The sequence below is a fragment of the Bufo bufo genome, chromosome 6 (assembly GCF_905171765.1).
Source record: "Bufo bufo chromosome 6, aBufBuf1.1, whole genome shotgun sequence".
NCBI lineage: Eukaryota > Metazoa > Chordata > Amphibia > Anura > Bufonidae > Bufo > Bufo bufo.
This window is the reverse complement of record NC_053394.1, coordinates 337,040,919-337,058,244: the sequence shown is the minus strand read 5'-3', so window position 1 is coordinate 337,058,244 and position 17,326 is coordinate 337,040,919. Positions and strand designations below refer to the sequence as shown.

General features: G+C 47.7%; 1 protein-coding gene across 1 annotated transcript in view; it reads left to right on the top strand.

The window, feature by feature from the left end:
* The window catches only part of NCOA6 (nuclear receptor coactivator 6), a 78,391-nt gene that overhangs the window by 39,983 nt on the left and 21,082 nt on the right, over window positions 1-17,326 (top strand). The window contains exon 10 of the mRNA XM_040434692.1: window positions 16,674-16,783. Within this exon, the coding sequence (XP_040290626.1) occupies window positions 16,674-16,783 (110 nt within the window). The remainder of the gene's footprint in view (window positions 1-16,673; window positions 16,784-17,326) is intronic.

The following is a 17,326-nucleotide window of genomic DNA, read 5'->3' as shown; positions in this document are numbered from 1 at the left end:
ATCCCGTGGTCAATTGTGACCATGGCATCTGAGTGGTCTGGAAGCAGGAGCCGCATGCTCCTGTGCCCATAACAGCGTTCCTCGGCTGAGATCGTGGAACCTGTCACGTTACAGTAATAGCCCGAAGCCTCAAGCAGGCTTTGGTAGCTATTACTATAATATACCAATACAGGCCAGCAGGTGGCAGCACTGCATTAGTATATTGTAAATGGAGTGTTCTATGATGTCTATATAGCCATCACACAATGGGCAATCTAATGATTGCCAGTTATTGTCTCCCAGGGCGACTTAAAAAAACAAACAAAAGACATACACATCATGGGCATCCCCACGTGCGAACACGCCCATGCTATTAAAATATAACAATATTTATCCAATATGGCGACTGGAGCAATGGAAAATAAAAATAAAAAGAGCAAATTCGAGTATTAATCGAGTACTCTAATAAGAAAAAGCTAATTAATTAAAGGAACATTTTCTATAAAAACTCATCAGCTCTCCTGCCATGAGTCTCCCCCTTCCTTGTGCCATTAGTTCCTCCCCCAGTGCCACCGGTTCCCCCTCCAATGCCACTAGCTCCTCCTCCAATGCCACTAGCTCCTCCTCCAATACCACCAGCTCCCCCCAGTGCAACCAGCTTCCCCATGTCATCAGTTGCTTCCCCTCCCCGTGCCACCAGCTGCCCCCACTGCCATCAGTATCCCCACTCCCCCTACTAGCCATCAGTGCCCAGCCGCAGCGCCAGTGAACTAAAATACTTATCTTTCCTGTAGGGGCACTGACGACACTCCAGAAATCTTCCATCCTCTTCTTCACGTGCAGCACTGGGACCTGACGTCACACAGCATCAGGTCATAGTGCTTGCGGGCGTACGTCAGGATCCAGTGCGGGCAGGCGGGTGACCACGGAGCGTGAGTAATAGCAAGTTCTTCACTCACACCCCATGCTATCACTGAAAGTACAGATCGCCCTGCAAAAAATGAGCCCTCGTACAGCTCTGTGCATATAACTACAAAAAACGTATAGGGGTCAGAATATGGCGATGAAAAGAAAAAATTTATTTTGTTCAAGGTTTTTATTTTTTTCAGTATTAAAAGGCAAGAAAAAAAGTGTGGTATTGTTGTATTCGTACTAACCCGGCGAATAAAGCTAAAAGGTCCATTTTAACGGGGTAAAAAACAAAACAAAACTGTGGCAGAATTGCTTTTTTTTCCAATTCCATCTGATTTGGAATTTTTTTCCAGCTCCCTAATACATCATATGCTATATTAAATAGTGCCATTAGAAAGTACAACTTGTCTTGCAAAAATAAGCCCTTATAATGCTGTGTGAACAAAAAAAAAAAAAAAAAGGTTATGGCTCTGGGAAGTGAAAAACAAAAACGGAAAATCGCAAGGTCCTCTAAGGGTTAAATACCTGACCGTAGCATGTAAGTGGTTTTACGGAAGGAGTTTGCTCTTTCTGTGATCCCATTGAGATCACAAGAGGGCTGATGGGTTTTCATAGCAGACACAGACTTGACGCTGGCCTGCCATGCACATATGCCTATAAGGTTCTGCTAGAGGTATGAGCCTATAGACTGTCTATGACTATACCAAGGACAGGCAGAATACACTGTAATAGAGAAGCATTATAAGGAGTGATCAGAGCAGCACAAGGGAATTCCTGACCCACGCCGTACATGTATGGCACTCTGATCGGGCGGGGTCCGGCTGTATCCACCAGCATTGGTGAAAATTCCAATGCTGGTTGGTTAACGCCAAGGACAATGATGACCAGTACATCTAAGTGGTTTATTGAGGGAGATGGCTCCTTCTCTCTACCCATCGGCAGGATGCTGATGGCTTCCAAAGGCCTTGGGGACTACCAGATACAGATGCCTGTGAGGCCCAGGCCACAGGCTGGCTCTCATAGGCAGCTGTCAGTGTACTGACGGTCACAATGCATTACAGTGCGCTATGTATTGTATTTCATTGTAGGAGTCTCCTAGTGGGACAAAAAGTATAAAAACAAACAAACACCCGTTTCCCCTCATTAACCCATTTACAGTTTTTAAAAAATGAAGATTTTTTTTTTGACATTTTGGGTATTGTCACATCCGTAACTACTAGTGCTATAAAAGTATCACATAATCTTCACTAGAGATGAGCGAATTTCAGGTTATGAAATTCGTTCACACTTCGTTTAGTGGTAAAAGAAGAATTGCGTTATGGATTCCGTTACCACGGGCCATAACTCAATTCTATTTAGTCATAATAGAAGTATATGGGTTGCAAAACGGAAACGGAACGGATCTGTTTTGCAGCCAATAGACTTCTATTACGACGGAATGAATAACGGAATGCCTCTAAAGGCATTCCGTCATAGAATTGCGTTATGGTCCGTGGTAACTGAATCCATAACGCAATTCACCTCTTACCAGTAAAAGAAGCGGGAACAAATTTCAAAATATGAAATTCGCTCATCTCTTATCTTTACCATCAGGTGAACGCCATAAAAAAAAAATAAAGATCCCAGAACAGGTATTTCTTGTCGTCTCGCCTCATAAAAAAATTAAATAAAATGCTGACGCAAAACTTTTTTTTTTTTCCTTTTCAATGATGCTTTTATTTTGTAAAACTGAACAAAAATAGAAAAAGACGTATTTGGTTTCCTTAATGACCCGCTCTATAAAAATATCATGTGATCTACTCCATTAGGTGAATGTTGTAAAAAAAAAAATATACATATTTGTTCATATTGCCTCCCGAAAATCATAATATCAACCGATCAAAAAGTTATATGTACCCCAAAGTGGTATCAATGAAAACATCACCTCAGCTCTGTCGAGAGAAAAATAAGATATATGGGTCTCAGAAAATGGCTATACTACTACCCCAGAGGCTGGAGAAAACCAGCATGGCGTCTGTAAACCAATCTATCAAATTCTGAACTGCATAAGCCAAAAGGTCTTTCGCTTCTGCAGCGTACCCCAACAGCAGTTTAGAATCACAGTCATATCAGTACCCGTTAAAACCCGCCTAAAAATTTAAAGGGCATGATGAGTCTCAGATGGTACCAGCTGGGCACAACATATCAGGCACTAAAATGCCATATCTGTGGAAGACCTGCAATTTTCACATGGCACGGCCCTCTGCACATTCATTTTGGCAAAAAACCGGCGGCGTCAAAATTCTCACTCCACTCCTTGATACCTTGATGGGTGAAGTTTCCAAAATGAGCTAACCTCTCAGGGATTCCATCATACCCGAGGACCTCTACAGTAAATCACATTGGGCCTCAAAGGCACAATGCCTTTTTACTCCTGAGCTCTCTCATACATTCAAGCATACGTTTAGGGCCACAGGTAGTGTTTCTAAAACCAGTACGCATATCGTAATAGTACGTGGGCTGACTTTTCACACTGGCATACACTGGGCACAAGATATTGGGCACTGAAATGGCAGATGTGTGTAAAAGGTGCAATTTTCACTTTGCACCATCTGCTGTGAATTAATTTTTGCAAAACACTAGTGGAATCAAAATGCACTGCTTGTTAAAGGGGTATTCACAATGATCACTGTTAAATCTGTTAATGATTTGACAGTGGTCATTTTTCTAAATACATTTTATTACCCAATTCCCACCCTTTTTGAGAAAATAAGTCCCCTCTTACCTGATGTTTTCTTTGGTCTCCCCTGGTTACGGCCACCTCTCCTGTCGAATCCTGCCAGGCCGCGCTTGCGCAGAAGACTGAAGATTCTCTCCCGGCCAGGACGCACAATGTCCTGAACGCAGGGTGGATAAAAATCAATGATTTTTTTTTAAAAAATCAAAAAAAATCAGATTTTTTTGATTTAAATCGGATTTTTTTATATATAAAATGCTTTTTGAGGAAAATATATTACCATCTAAAGGTTATTCCATCATGAAATAAAGATTTGTTTTTTAATTATGTAGAATAAGGCTGTACGTAGACTCCCATATTGTTGAATGGATTAGGCAGTGGCTGAGGGACAGACAACAGAGGGTTGTAGTCAATGGAGTATATTCAGACCAAGGTCTTGTTACCAGTGGGGTACCTCAGGGATCTGTTCTGGGACCCATATTGTTTAATATCTTTATCAGCGAAATTGCAGAAGGCCTCGATTTTAAGGTGTGTCTTTTTGCTGATGACACAAAGATTTGTAACAGGGTTGATGTTCCTGGAGGGATACACCAAATGGAAAAGGATTTAGGAAAACTAGAGGAATGGTCAAAAATGTGGCAACTAAAATTTATTGTTGATAAGTGCAAGATAATGCACCTGGGGCGTAAAAACCCAAGAGCAGAATATAAAATCAGTGATACAGTCCTACCCTCAGTATCTGAGGAAAGGGATTTAGGGGTCATTATTTCAGAAGACTTAAAGGTAGGCAGACAATGTCACAGAGCAGCAGGAAATGCTAGCAGAATGCTTGGGTGTATAGGGAGAGGCATTACCAGTAGAAAGAGGGAGGTGCTCATTCCGCTCTACAGAGCACTAGTGAGACCTCATTTGGAGTATTGTGCTCAGTACTGGAGACCATATCTCCAGAAGGATATTGATACTTTGGAGAGAGTTCAGAGAAGAGCTACTAAACTAGTACATGGATTGCAGGATAAAACGTACCAGGAAAGATTAAAGGACCTTAACATGTAGTGGATGCATGGAATAGCCTTCCTGCAGAAGTGGTAGCTGCAAATACAGTGAAGGAGTTTAAGCATGCATGGGATAGGCATAAGGCCATCCTTCATATAAGATAGGGCCATAGTATTCAGTATATTGGGCAGACTAGATGGGCCGAATGGTTCTTATCTGCCGACACATTCTATGTTTCTATATGTGTAATTTTTTTGGTAAATAAATTCCATTAATCCATTCACAATGTCATGCTCTTCCAGAGGTTTTTGTAAGATTATTGGGCAGTTTCTCTGCCTACAAGATATTATCACAGATGCTTGGTTTACTTTCAGTTCTCAAAACTGAATTTGACTCAGCAGAGATCACATGCCTCTTCTTCACAGCAAAAATGTTATAACATGAACAGAGTTGAGAAAAATATCTTAATCCTAACTTCTACAAACCTATGAATGCAGAATCAACCTAATCAAACTAATATGAAAAGTTGTTTAAATCTTCATCTACTTGCATATTATAAGTTATACCAGCAAGAATTAGTCTTTATGTAGAAAACTATGATTTAAATCAAGCCTTACTGACTAGTGATTTAAATTGTGATTTAAATCATTTTGATTTAAATCAAATCCACCCTGCCTGAACGCGCACGCCGCCGCGCATGTGCCATGATGACTTCTTCCTGGCCAGTATACTACAGAGCCTCGAATTCACACGCCGGCTCTGTACTATACAGGCCAGGAATAAGTCACCATGGCGCATGCGCGGCGGCGTGTGCGTTCAGGACATTGCGCGGCCTGGCTGGGAGAAAATCCTCAGTCTTCTGCGCAAGCGCGGCCTGGCCGGGAGAAGACGTCAATCAAGCACCGCCGAATCCAGGAAGTAAACGTCGCGCTAGACGAAAGTAGATATGAAAACTGAAGATGGTTGGTTTTCAATTATAGGGTCACCTCTTCCACCTCCAACCCCATGCAGTTGTCGGCCAGTGCTGTAGAAATCACAAATTAGGCCCCAAATGCACACTGATCTTTCTCTTCTGAACCCTGCGGGGTGCCCAAACAGCAGTTTACGACCACATATGGAATATTGCCATATTCAGAAGACATTGTGGGGTCCTTATTCTGTTGGTACCCCTTGTATAAATTAAAAAATCTGGGGCTAAAGCAACATTTTATTGGAAAAAATTAAATTTTTCATTTTCGCAGCCAGTTTCTAAATTCTTTAAAACACCCATGGGGTCACAGCACTCACTACACCCCTCATTAAAGGGGTTCTGCAGTTTGTTTAAACTGATGATCTATCCTCTGGATAGATCATCAGCATCTGATCGGCGGGGGTCCGACACCCATGACCCCTGCCGATCAGCTGTTTGAGAAGGCAGTGGCACTCCAGGAACGCCGCGGCCTTCTCACTGTTTACTGCAGGCCCAGTGACGTCACGACTAGTATCATCTGGCCTGGGCGCAGCTAAGCTCTGTTCACTTGAATGGAGCTTAGCCACGCCCAGGCCAGTTGATACTAGTCGTGACATCACTGGGCCTGCGGTAAACAGTAAGCAGGCCGCGGCGTTCCTGGAGCGCCGCTGCCGTCTCAAACAACTGATCGGCGGGGGTCCCGGGTGTTGGACCCTCGCCTATCAGATGCTGATGATCTATCCAGAGGATAGATAATCAGTTTAAACAAAGTGCAAAACCCCTTTAAATTCATTGAAGGGTGTGGTTTCCAAAATGGGATTGCTTTTTGGGGGTTTCCACTGTAACTCCAGGTCTCTTTAAATCCAACATGGTGCCCAAAAACCATTCCAGCAAAATCTGCCATCCTAAAACCATATGGCTCTCCTTCTCTTCTGAGCCCTGCGTTGTGCCCATACAGCACTTTACAACCACATACGGCCTGTTGCCTTGTTCAGGAGAATATGGGTAACAAATTGCTTTTTCTCCTGTTATCCCTTGAGAAAATGAAAAATGTGGGCTTTATGAAACATTTTTTTGGAAGAAATTTTTTTTTTTTTCATTTTCACAGCCAAGTGTTTATAAATTCTGTGAAATGCCGAAATCGGGTAGGGTGTTTCATTTTTCCAAAGATGTGATTTCTCGCCCAGTTTCCTTGGGGGACACAGAAGACCTTGGGTATAGCTCATCTCCATAGGAGGCGTGACACTAAGTGAAAACTGTTAAGCCCCTCCTCCACAGCTATACCCTCAGCCTGGAGAGAGAGGCAGCCAGTTTTTTGCTTAGTGTCCAAGGAGGCAAGACACTCCCTGCTCTGCAGGGCTGGTTTCTCCTTGTTTAAATTTTAGATTTTTACTTTTTTCTTTTCTTTTTGTTCCAGATCATCAGGGACAACAGAGACGCACTAGACCTCTCTGCTTCTCCCGGGGTTGAGCTGCGCCAGTGCCGGTCACCCGCACTGCTGCCTCCCCCACAGAAGACAAGGTGGATCAGGGCAGCCCAGCTCCCCTACATCCCGCCAGCGCAAGGGTCGCCCGCACGCCAAGTCCCTCTTCCAGCGTCCTGCCACTACGGTGCCAGTAGCTGAAGGGGCGACCCTGCTGGAATGGACCGAGGGTGAAGACGGCTATGGTGAGAGATTGGCTTCTCCAGCCCTACGTCCCCCCCCCACCCTGGTCTCCTGCGTGCCTGACCCCCCATACTGTGCCTCAGACCTAGGCTGGCCCCTGGGGTGCTGCAGAGCGACAATCTGCTCCCTGCCCCCCCCCCCCCCTTTCCTGGCCCTCATAGGACATGAAGCTAGTGGCTGTCTCCCCACAGCTAGCTGCAGAAGCTGCGACATAGTTTCTGCCGTCGCCTGCCTTCTCCTCACGGGCGTCTCTGGGTCCCCCCATCTCGCCTGATCACATTGGGCCTTACCGGAGTGTTGCTCAAGTGCTGAGGCTGTGGAGTAAGGCCTCGCCTCCGGCCGGCATTAATATTCCAGTGCGGCCGGGCGTTGCAAAAATTTTAGGCTCCGCGGCCTGCTAGGCCGCCATTCCGGGCCTCTGACTATTCCGGCCGGCGGGGTGGGCTCCCGCGGCCGGCATTGGGCTTGACTATGCCCCAGCAGGCCCCGTCCGACCGTCGGTGCCGGTCGACGGGGCTCCGCAAATTTTGTCCCAGGCTTCGCGGCCTGCTGGGCCGCAATTCCGACCGGCCCGCGGGGTGGGCACCCGCTGCCGGTTTGAAGGGCCACTCCACCTCAGGTCCCGGCGGTACTTAACGAGCCGGGCGCCGCAAATTTAGACCCTGGCTTCGCGGCCTACTGGCCGCAAAATTCCGGCCTCTGGTGGAGGGGGCGGGAACTTGTCCAGGCGCGAATTCTTCCCGCCTGGGGGTTCCTCCGCCACCAGGGGATCGCAGCGCCGCCCTCCTGGCCGGATCCCTGTTAACCCTTTGGGTACAGGCCGGCTCCCAATGGGCCTGTATGGTTGGCCCCCCTTTTTTCCTGTCTCAGACGATCTGTGCCCCTATATGGTGGCTCCCCTTTAGCCTCAGAGAGGCTGTGTTTAAAAAAAAAAATAAAAAAAAAAAAATAATAATAATGAATAATAGATAACTAATTTCTATTGGACTGCGCAGGACGCTGCAGCCTCATCAGTAGTGCTGCATGACCTCTTTCCACAGGCGGCATGGTGTTGCGCTCCCAGCCTGCGTCGCTGCTAGGGCATTTCCCCTTTTAGGCGGTTTTCTTGCTCTCTTCCAGGATACGGCGCTGGCCAAGTGCATGCGGCCCTTCCGTAGGCAGCATTCATCATCTCTCCAGTTATGGTGCCTGCCATGTGCATTCCCCCCCCCCCTCCTAGGCGGGATACTGCACTCTTCCTGGCTGCCGGCTGTGCATGACCCCCTTCTTAGGCGGAATACTGCACCTTCACCGGATACGGTGCTGGCCATGTGCACGACCCCCTTCCATGGGCGGAACGCAGCACTCACTGGATTCGCTGCCGGCCATGTGCGTGACCCCCTTCCATGGGCGGAACGCAGCACTCTCACTGGATCTGTTGCCGATCATGTGCATGACCACCTTTTTAGGCGGAATACTGCACTCTCACCGGATACGGTACTGGCTATGTGCACGACCCCCTTCCATAGGCGGAATGCTGCACTCTCACTGATGTGCTATGATGTACTTATGTACTATGTTATGTACTATGTTACCATGCTGCACTTTCACTGGTTTCGCTGCCGGCCATAGGCATGACCCCCTTTTATAGGCGGTATGCTGCACTCTCATTGGATTCGCTGCCGGCCTTGGGTATGCCTCCTTCCCTCAGGCAGCATACATACATGTTTTCTCGCAGGTACGTTGCTGGCCATGTGCATGTACCCCATACATGGCAGGGTGCTTGCACTTTCGCTGGATCCGCTGTCGGCCATAGGCATGACCCCTCTTCCGTGGGCGGTTTACGCACTCTCGCTGGATTCGCTGCCAGCCAGGGGCATGCCTTCCTTCCTCAGGCGACATACACACATTCTCACTGACTGTGTTGTCTCTCGCCGGTACGTTGCTGGCCATGTGTATGACTCCCATACATGGCGGGGTGCTCGCACTCTCCCTGGATGAGATGCTGGCCATGTGCATTACCCCCCCCTTTTTCTGGGCGGCATGCTACACTCTCACCGGATACATTGCTGGCCATGAGAATGGCCCTCTAACATGGGTGGAACGCTTGCACTTCCTTTGGATACGGTGCTGGCCTTGTGCGTGACCACCCCTCATTTCATGGGCAGAATTTGGCCCTCTCGTGAGATTCACGGCTGTCCTTGTATGGCTGTGCTGGACTTGTACATGTCCCCCTTCATTGGCAGAGTAGTTGCACTCTCGCTGAGTTCAGTGTTGGGTGTATTATTGCACACTCACTTAATGCTAGGATAACCCTGTGCATGTTCCCCTTTCACTAGGTGGACCTCCTGCGTTCCTGCTGGATTATAGGGTATGTCCTGCTTCTCTGAAGTAGGTACGGCCTTAGGCATCACTCCCTTTTGGGACGGGCCTTTGCACTCTTGCCGACTGCAGTTTGCCAGGTACAATTTCCCCCCTTTCGGGGCGGACTGATTGCGTTCCATCGCATGCTATACTAGGCTTGTGCATAACTCCCTTTCAGGTTGCACTTTGCAATTCCGTACATGCTGTGGCACTCTGTGGCGAGCCCCCCTTTTTTCGCTGAGTAACCTTTTTGCAGTGAGCGGACGTTCTTGCCGTTGTTTGGGCCGTGTATGCCTTCTCCTCCTGTAGGTGGGTTGGCCTTCTCACTGCTTACGGGGCTGCTCGTACGTATGCCTCACCTGCTTCCTGCGGCATTCTTTTGTTTTCTTGGGATACGATGCTTGCCGCAAGCCTTACACTCGTCTCTAAGGAGTTCATTCTGTCCACCTGACCCGGACAGGCTCTATTGCTCTCTGCTGCACCGAGCTGGGTGGTACTCATTCGTTTAGTTGGCCTTTCATCCCAGGGAGTGTTCGTGGGTCCTAGATGCGTGCCCATTCGTCCTTCCGCGGCATTGCTTCCCTGCGCTAGTGGTCACATGGTCGAGAGTGCTGTTGTCTGCAGCGCCCCTCGAATTCTTCGTTGGCTCTGGCAGGACTGCGGTTCCCTTGCCTGCTGCAATTTCCTCCTCTTCGGATGCAGTGTGGTATGAGTCCTTCCTCTTGGCGCCTCTACGCTTCAGTCTGATCTGCTACCAGGTTCGGGCCGCTCTTCTTAGAAAAGTCACCCAACTTCTCTTGGGTGCTCGATTACCCAGGTCCGGAGGACCTCCGCCTTGGGTTCTTCAGGGTATTCGCCTTCTGCGAGGCGGTGTTCCGGGCGTCTCACAGTGTAGCGGGGTTCTGCTTTTGGGCTGTCCTATGGCTTCCCTGTTGCCACTCCTCCTCCTTTCGGTTGGAGGGTGTTATGCCGGCCTCTGTCTCGACTACCTTATCTCGCCGGCTCTGTTTGGCTCCCGCTTGGTACAGATCACTCCGATGTGGCTTCTGCCCCGCCAGACTTCAGAGGCTGTTCTTTCACTGTCCTCCCTTCTGGGAGAGCATGGTTGTTCATGTGGATGGTTCCGGTGTTCCTTTTGGCCTGGTACTGTCTCCCTTGTTCACACTGGCTGTATTAGCTGTGTGCCTATTTACCGAGTCTACCGCGTTCTGTCCTCCCGCTGAGTGCAGATTGCGTGGTCCATTCTCAGACGATGGTCCTGCGGTAGACTTACCTTCTCGGTAACTTTGGGGGACTACCTTTCGGTCCAGATTGTCCTTTGATCTCCCACACCGGGACTGTACAACGTGGCTACATCAGCATGGACTTTAGCCTTGTCTTGTCCTGGCATCTGGCGGATCCTTTGGGTCCTTTCCGTCTGTCCTTCTGCTCCCCCACTCGGGTGGATACGGGACAACGTTGCTCGAGGGCCGACGAGACCAGTTTTTGTCGACCCTTCTGCCCGTGTTACTGGTCTGCGCCTGATCACATTGGGTTTTCGCCCGCCCGCTTTCTGTGGGAAGCTGTGCATTCCCCACTCTGAATTCTCTCCCCATGGTTCTGTCTTTTTTCCAGTCCGGCCTGGACCTGGGACTGGGACTTTTACTTGAGGTGTCAAGTGTCGGCGCTGTTCTTCTTCTTCCAGCATTCCCCGGCCCTCTGGGCCTGTCAAGTCCTTCTTCCTCGGAATGGCTCTTTGGTTCCTCTGTACTGTCCTTCGGTACCGTCCTGGGGACTACATACTGAGCTCTCGGCGCTCCAATCTTTGTCCTTGGAGCCGTTACAGAAGTTCTCTCTACCCCTTCTGTCCTGTACGGTTGTTTTTCCGTATCAGTCGTGTCTCTGACGGGTGTCTGAATGGCCCCTTTTTGTTCCGAGCCTTCTGTATTTTCCCAGGACATGGCTGTTCTACATCCCGTTTCTTCCTTCCTTCTGAAGGTGGTGTTTGCCTTTCGCTTCAACACTTCACCGATTTGGACGTTGTTTGGGCCTTGCCGTTTTTACTTGGAGATCTCCGACTCTTGTCGACGTTCGGCCTCTTGGGTTTCCAGGAGGTCCGTGCATAGGATTGACGGACTCCAGGGTGGTTTTTCCTCCGCTTTATCAGATTGACTGTTGCTGAGGTTACCGCACCAAGGGCAGGATTCTGCCTTTGGTGTCACCGTTCATTTCACCAGAGCGGTCGGTGCCTCCTGGGCCGGAGGGATTGGGCTTCGGCCATGCATTTGGGCAAGGCGGCCACAGGTCTTCCTTGCACGCCTTACCGAGTTCTACAGGGTGCATACTCTGGCTTTGGCAGATGCTGCCTTGGCCCGCCTGGGTCTGCAGGCGGCGGTTCATTGATGCCTTTCGGGTGCTTCACCTTGGAGCTGTGGTCCCTCCCCTTTTGGACTGCTTTTGAACGTCCCAAGGTCTTCTGTGTCCCCCAAGGAAACTGGGCGAGAAAACGAGATTTTTGTATAACTTACCAGTAAAATCTCTTTCTCGCTCTTTCCTTGGGGGACACAGCACCCACCCATTCATTGTTTTCTCTGCACGGTTTCCGAGTTTTTGTTACCTGTTGGTTAGTTGGCTTGTTGGTTCCTTGTTGGACTTTGCCTTTCTCACTACTTGGACACGCAACTGGCAGTCTCTCTCTCCAGGCTGAGGGTATAGCTGTGGAGGAGGGGCTTAACAGTTTTCACTTAGTGTCACGCCTCCTATGGAGATGAGCTATACCCAAGGTCTTCTGTGTCCCCCAAGGAAAGAGCAAGAAAGAGATTTTACTGGTAAGTTATACAAAAATCTCGTTTTTCATATGACTATGCTTACGCCTGAGTCTCAGTGATGTAAAAGATATATATGCCAAATTTCAAGAAAATTGGATAATATTTAGGGTTTGCACACATTGATCACTTTTATTACTACTCTCACTCCTGTACCTAGGAGGTTGGTCTAAAAACGACTTCAGTTTCAACATCCCAGGGGCTCTGCATCAAGCAAGGTGGATGGCAAAGGCAATATATGCACTTAAAATTGTCCTCTTCCCTAAACAGTTGAATATTCCTCAATGAGAATTGAAAGGAATGAAATGGGTTGCACATTTTGTCAGCCTCATATATGCTTGCTTTTTGCATGAGGCAATTGTAAGTCGATGGGCTCCAAAGAATGATTTGGATATGCTACAGCTTCTGAGCACTTACCCAGATGCAGACGTCAAAAAAAGTGCTCTCACAGTTGCTGAGACACCTTTGGTAGGATTGGCTTTTTTGTGGGAACGTATTACTCAGGCTGTTAGGAAAATATGACAAAAAATTTTGAAACCAAACCTGCAAAGAAAAAGGAAATGAAACGATTAGAGGGTAAAAAAATAGTTTTTGAGGGAGAAGACCTGAGCCAGTTCGTTACTAATAGTGTTGAGCGAACTTGTGTTTTAAGTTCAGCGTCTAAAGTTCGGGTTATCGAAGAATCGCGTTATGGATTCCGCTACCACGGACCATAAGTTATGGTCCGTGGTAGCGGAATCCATAACGCGATTCTTCGATAACCCGAACTTTAGACGCCGAACTTAAAACACAAGTTCGCGCAACACTAGTTACTAATAAAACAAAGACGTTCTTGGAATTGTTTGGGATCCACGATGTGACAGAATACTGCAGTGATTCTCTAAGAAGCCATGTGAATGCTCTTAAGGTGATCAATAATACCGCAGAAAGAGGAATCGCTCTGATAAAAAAGTTTAACGGATCGATCAGGGACGAACAACAAAAACAATTCTTGTTGAGGGTAGTAGTCGAGCATCACAGAAAAGTCGTCGCCAAGCTAACAAAAGAAGGGATTGCATCGTTCAAAGTTGATTAATATAACACATGTTTTGCCTATCATACTACATATTAATCTTAGTGTCTAGTTTTAATATTATTTTAAGTTTGTGATTTCTAGTTTTCCCAACAAAAGTCATTAACATTGAAAAATCTTATTTTTTGCCTACTTTTACAAAACTGCAACCTCTAAATATTATCCAATCTTCTTGAAATTTGGCATCTATATCTTTTACATCACTGACACTTGGGGCATTAGAAAAGTCTGCAAAAATTTAACATTTTTTTTTTTTTCCATTACAAAATGAAACACCCTACTGTTGGGTCAACACTCTCAGTACACCCCTCCATAAATTTCATGATATAGGAGTACCTCAGGGTCTGTTCAAATGTAACATGGCACCTGAAAACCATTCTCGCGAAATCTGCCCTAATGATGCTCCTTCCCTTCTGTGGAAAACACGCTTCTTGTAGGAGTGTGATTTCCTGTTATGGACACTGCTCCTTTCACAGGACCGTAAGCAATATCATGATTTATAATGCTATGTGTCTGCCCGACCTTGCATATGCTGAATTGTGCTTACATAATGTTGCCAGTATAAGGGCTTGTTCACATGACCGTTGCCCCTCCGTGCCCATGCCGTGGACCGCATATTGTGGTCCGCAATGCATGGGCATCGGCCGTGGGGCTGCCGCATGCGGATCGCGACCCCATTCACTTGAATGGGGTCCGTGATCCGTCCGTTCCGCAAAAAGATAGAGCAAGTTCTATCTTTTTGCGGTGCGGAGGCACGGAACGGAGCCCACGGAATGGGTCCGCATCGGTGATGCGGAATGCACACGGCCGGTGCCCCATGTATTGCGGGCCGTAATACCGCAACGGCCGTGTGAACAAGCCCTAATTCAGTAGATGCAAGGTCTGGCAGAGACACACAGCATTATAAATTGAAAGGAGCAGTGTCCATAAAGTTAAATCACGCTCCCACACTAAGCATGTTTTCCGCACTGGACATGCTTGTCTGAAATTAGATATGGGCTACATTCACACGACCGTATGTGTTTTGCGGTCCGCAAATCACGGATACCGGCCGTGTGAATGTAGCCGGCCCTATGATAGAAATGCCTATTCTTGTCCGCAATTGCAGACAAGAATAGGACATGCTCTATCTTTTTTGCGGGGCCGCGGAACAGATCTACGGATGCAGACAGCACACTGTGTGCTGTCCGCATCTTTTTCGTCCCCATTGAAATGAATGGGTCCGCACCCGTTCCGCAAAATTGCGGAAAGGATGCGGAGCCAAAAATACGGTCGTGTGAAATTGTGAATGCACCCTTAGGGTTAGCAGAGAATTTAAAGGTGAAATTAGAGGCTTGTGTGAAAATGTGATATACTTTTACGTCAAATGTATGCAGAAATATAGAAAATTTTGAAGGAATCACAAAATTTCAAGCGCCATTGTATATATGTAGTAGGCCTGCACAATATATCGCCAAAGTAATCGCAATAAATCGCCATATCGCAATCGCCAATTGGCCGACCCAAAAATGCTGCAATTGTATTACCATATTTTTCGCTTTATAAGACAAACTTTTTCCTCCAAAAAGCGATGGTTGACTTTATACGTGGCTGACACGGATGTATCGCCGGCCGCTATGCTGCACAGCGCGGCTGGCGATACATGAGTTACAGTGCGGGGAGGGAGGAGGGGCTGGAGGCAAGTCGTTATTTTAATGAACAAATGTTCTCTTATTTATTCTATTTTATATATCTGTTCTGTGCAGTGCTATTAAAGGGTTTCTATCACTTGGGATCACATAATTTGATGTCAGACACTAGCGATTTGCTAGTGTCTGCTCTTGCCAACCATCCTAATATAACAGCTTTTGGCCCTGCGGTTTTGATAGAAAACGAACTTTTATAAATATGCTAATGAGCCTCTAGGTGCTATGTGGGCGTCATTAGCACCTAGAGGCTCCGTCTACCTTCATACACAGCCACCGCCCAGCGCGTCCCTCCAGCCCGCCCATGTCTTCCTGAATGCGATCCTCCGTGTGACGCCGCTTACGAATTCCCGCGCATGCGCTGTGCGCGGCTGTATTCGGCGCATGCGCATTGAATGTCTGACCGCTCAGAGCTCAGACATCTCAAATGCGCCGAATACAGCCGCGCACGGCGCATGCGCGAGAATTCGGCCGCTGCGTCACACGGAGGAGGACATGGGCGGGCTGGAGGGACGAGCTGGGCGGCGGCTGTGTATGAAGGTAGACGGAGCCTCTAGGTGCTAATGACGCCCACATAGCACCTAGAGGCTCATTAGCATATTTATAAAAGTTCGTTTTCTATCAAAACCGCAGGGCCAAAAGCTGTTATATTAGGATGGTTGGCAAGAGCAGACACTAGCAAATCGCTAGTGTCTGACATCAAATTATGTGATCCCAAGTGATAGAAACCCTTTAAGAAAATGGCAAGTTTTGTATTTTGTACTTTTGCAGTAATGCAAATATGTTATTTAATTTAGTAAAAGATGTTTTATTTTGAAAAACACTGTGCATTTCAGTTCTGGAGTTAAAGGGGTTGTCCGGGTTCAGAGCTGAACCCGGACATCCCTCTTTTTTCACCCAGGCAGCCCCTCTGACATGGGCATCGGAGCAGTTCATGAAACTGCTCATGCTCCGATGCTCTCCTTTGCCCTGCGCTAAATTGCACAGGGCAAAGGCATTTTTAGGAGTTCCGGTGAAGTGTAGGGGCTCTCCATGGGGCCGACAGGAACCCCGGTGACGTCACCGGCACTGATGGGCGGGATTTAACTCTGCCCTAGCCAGTAAAACGGCTAGGGCAGAGTTAAAGCCCGCCCCTCAGAGCCGGTGACGTCACCGAACACACTGCCGGGCGGAAGTTACTGCCCGGCAGTGTGTTATTGAAAACCAAAAAGCCCGTGCCCTGCGCTATGAGATGCTCCGATGCTAGCCTCAGGGGGGCTGTCTGGGTGAAAATAAGGGTATGTCCGGGTTCAGCTCTGAACCCGGACAACCCCTTTAAGCAGAACTACATTTCAGCATTATCAGTAATTTCTGTGTGCTTCGCAATCGCACAAAATTCCCATATCGTGCAGCCCTAACATGTAGTGTTTCCTTCCTAAGTATATTTCTTTTTCTATAACCTCTTTAATGTCTGATCCCTTTTTGTAATATTACTCTAAGTTGTCATCTGTCAGCTTTTGTCATGTATATTAAAAAAAGCATCAAGTATCAAAAACATTTTGTCTTTCTTGCCAGCATCGGTGAGACTCGTATGGAGGACTCTGATCAGACTGGGATCAGTGGTGAGCAACTGGGAGCCCTGGAGGCTGGACAGAAGCTTTCAGATTTCACTAGCAGGCCGTCCGGTGAGAAAGTCCAGGCATCTATAGCCAATGTTATATTATGAGGAGGCTGTGATGTTTTCAACATTAATTTATGTTATCATTAAAAAAGGTTTTCCTCTGGATAAGTTTTCCTCAGGATAGTATCAGTATCTGATCGGTTGGGGGTCCGACACCGGGGACCCCGCCGATCAGCTGTTAGAGAAGGCAAGGGGCTCCTGTGAGTGCCGCTCACGCTCTCGCTTTTCCTAGGTCAATGACAACACATCATCGGTCATGTGGCCTAGGCACAGCTCATCCCCATAGAAGTGAATGAGCCTGAGCTGCAATAACAAGCACAGCCACTATACACTGTATGGCGCTGTGCTTGGTGAGCTGAGAGAAGGCAGCGACGCTCACAAGAGCACAGCTGCCTTTTCAAAACAGCTGATCGGCGGGGGTCCTGGGTGTCGGACCACCGCCAGCCAAATACTGATGACCTATCCAGAGGAGAGATCATCAGTGTTAAGATGTCGGAAAACCCTTTTTAATGTTATCAGTGATGTTCACATATAGGAAAGCAGGGGG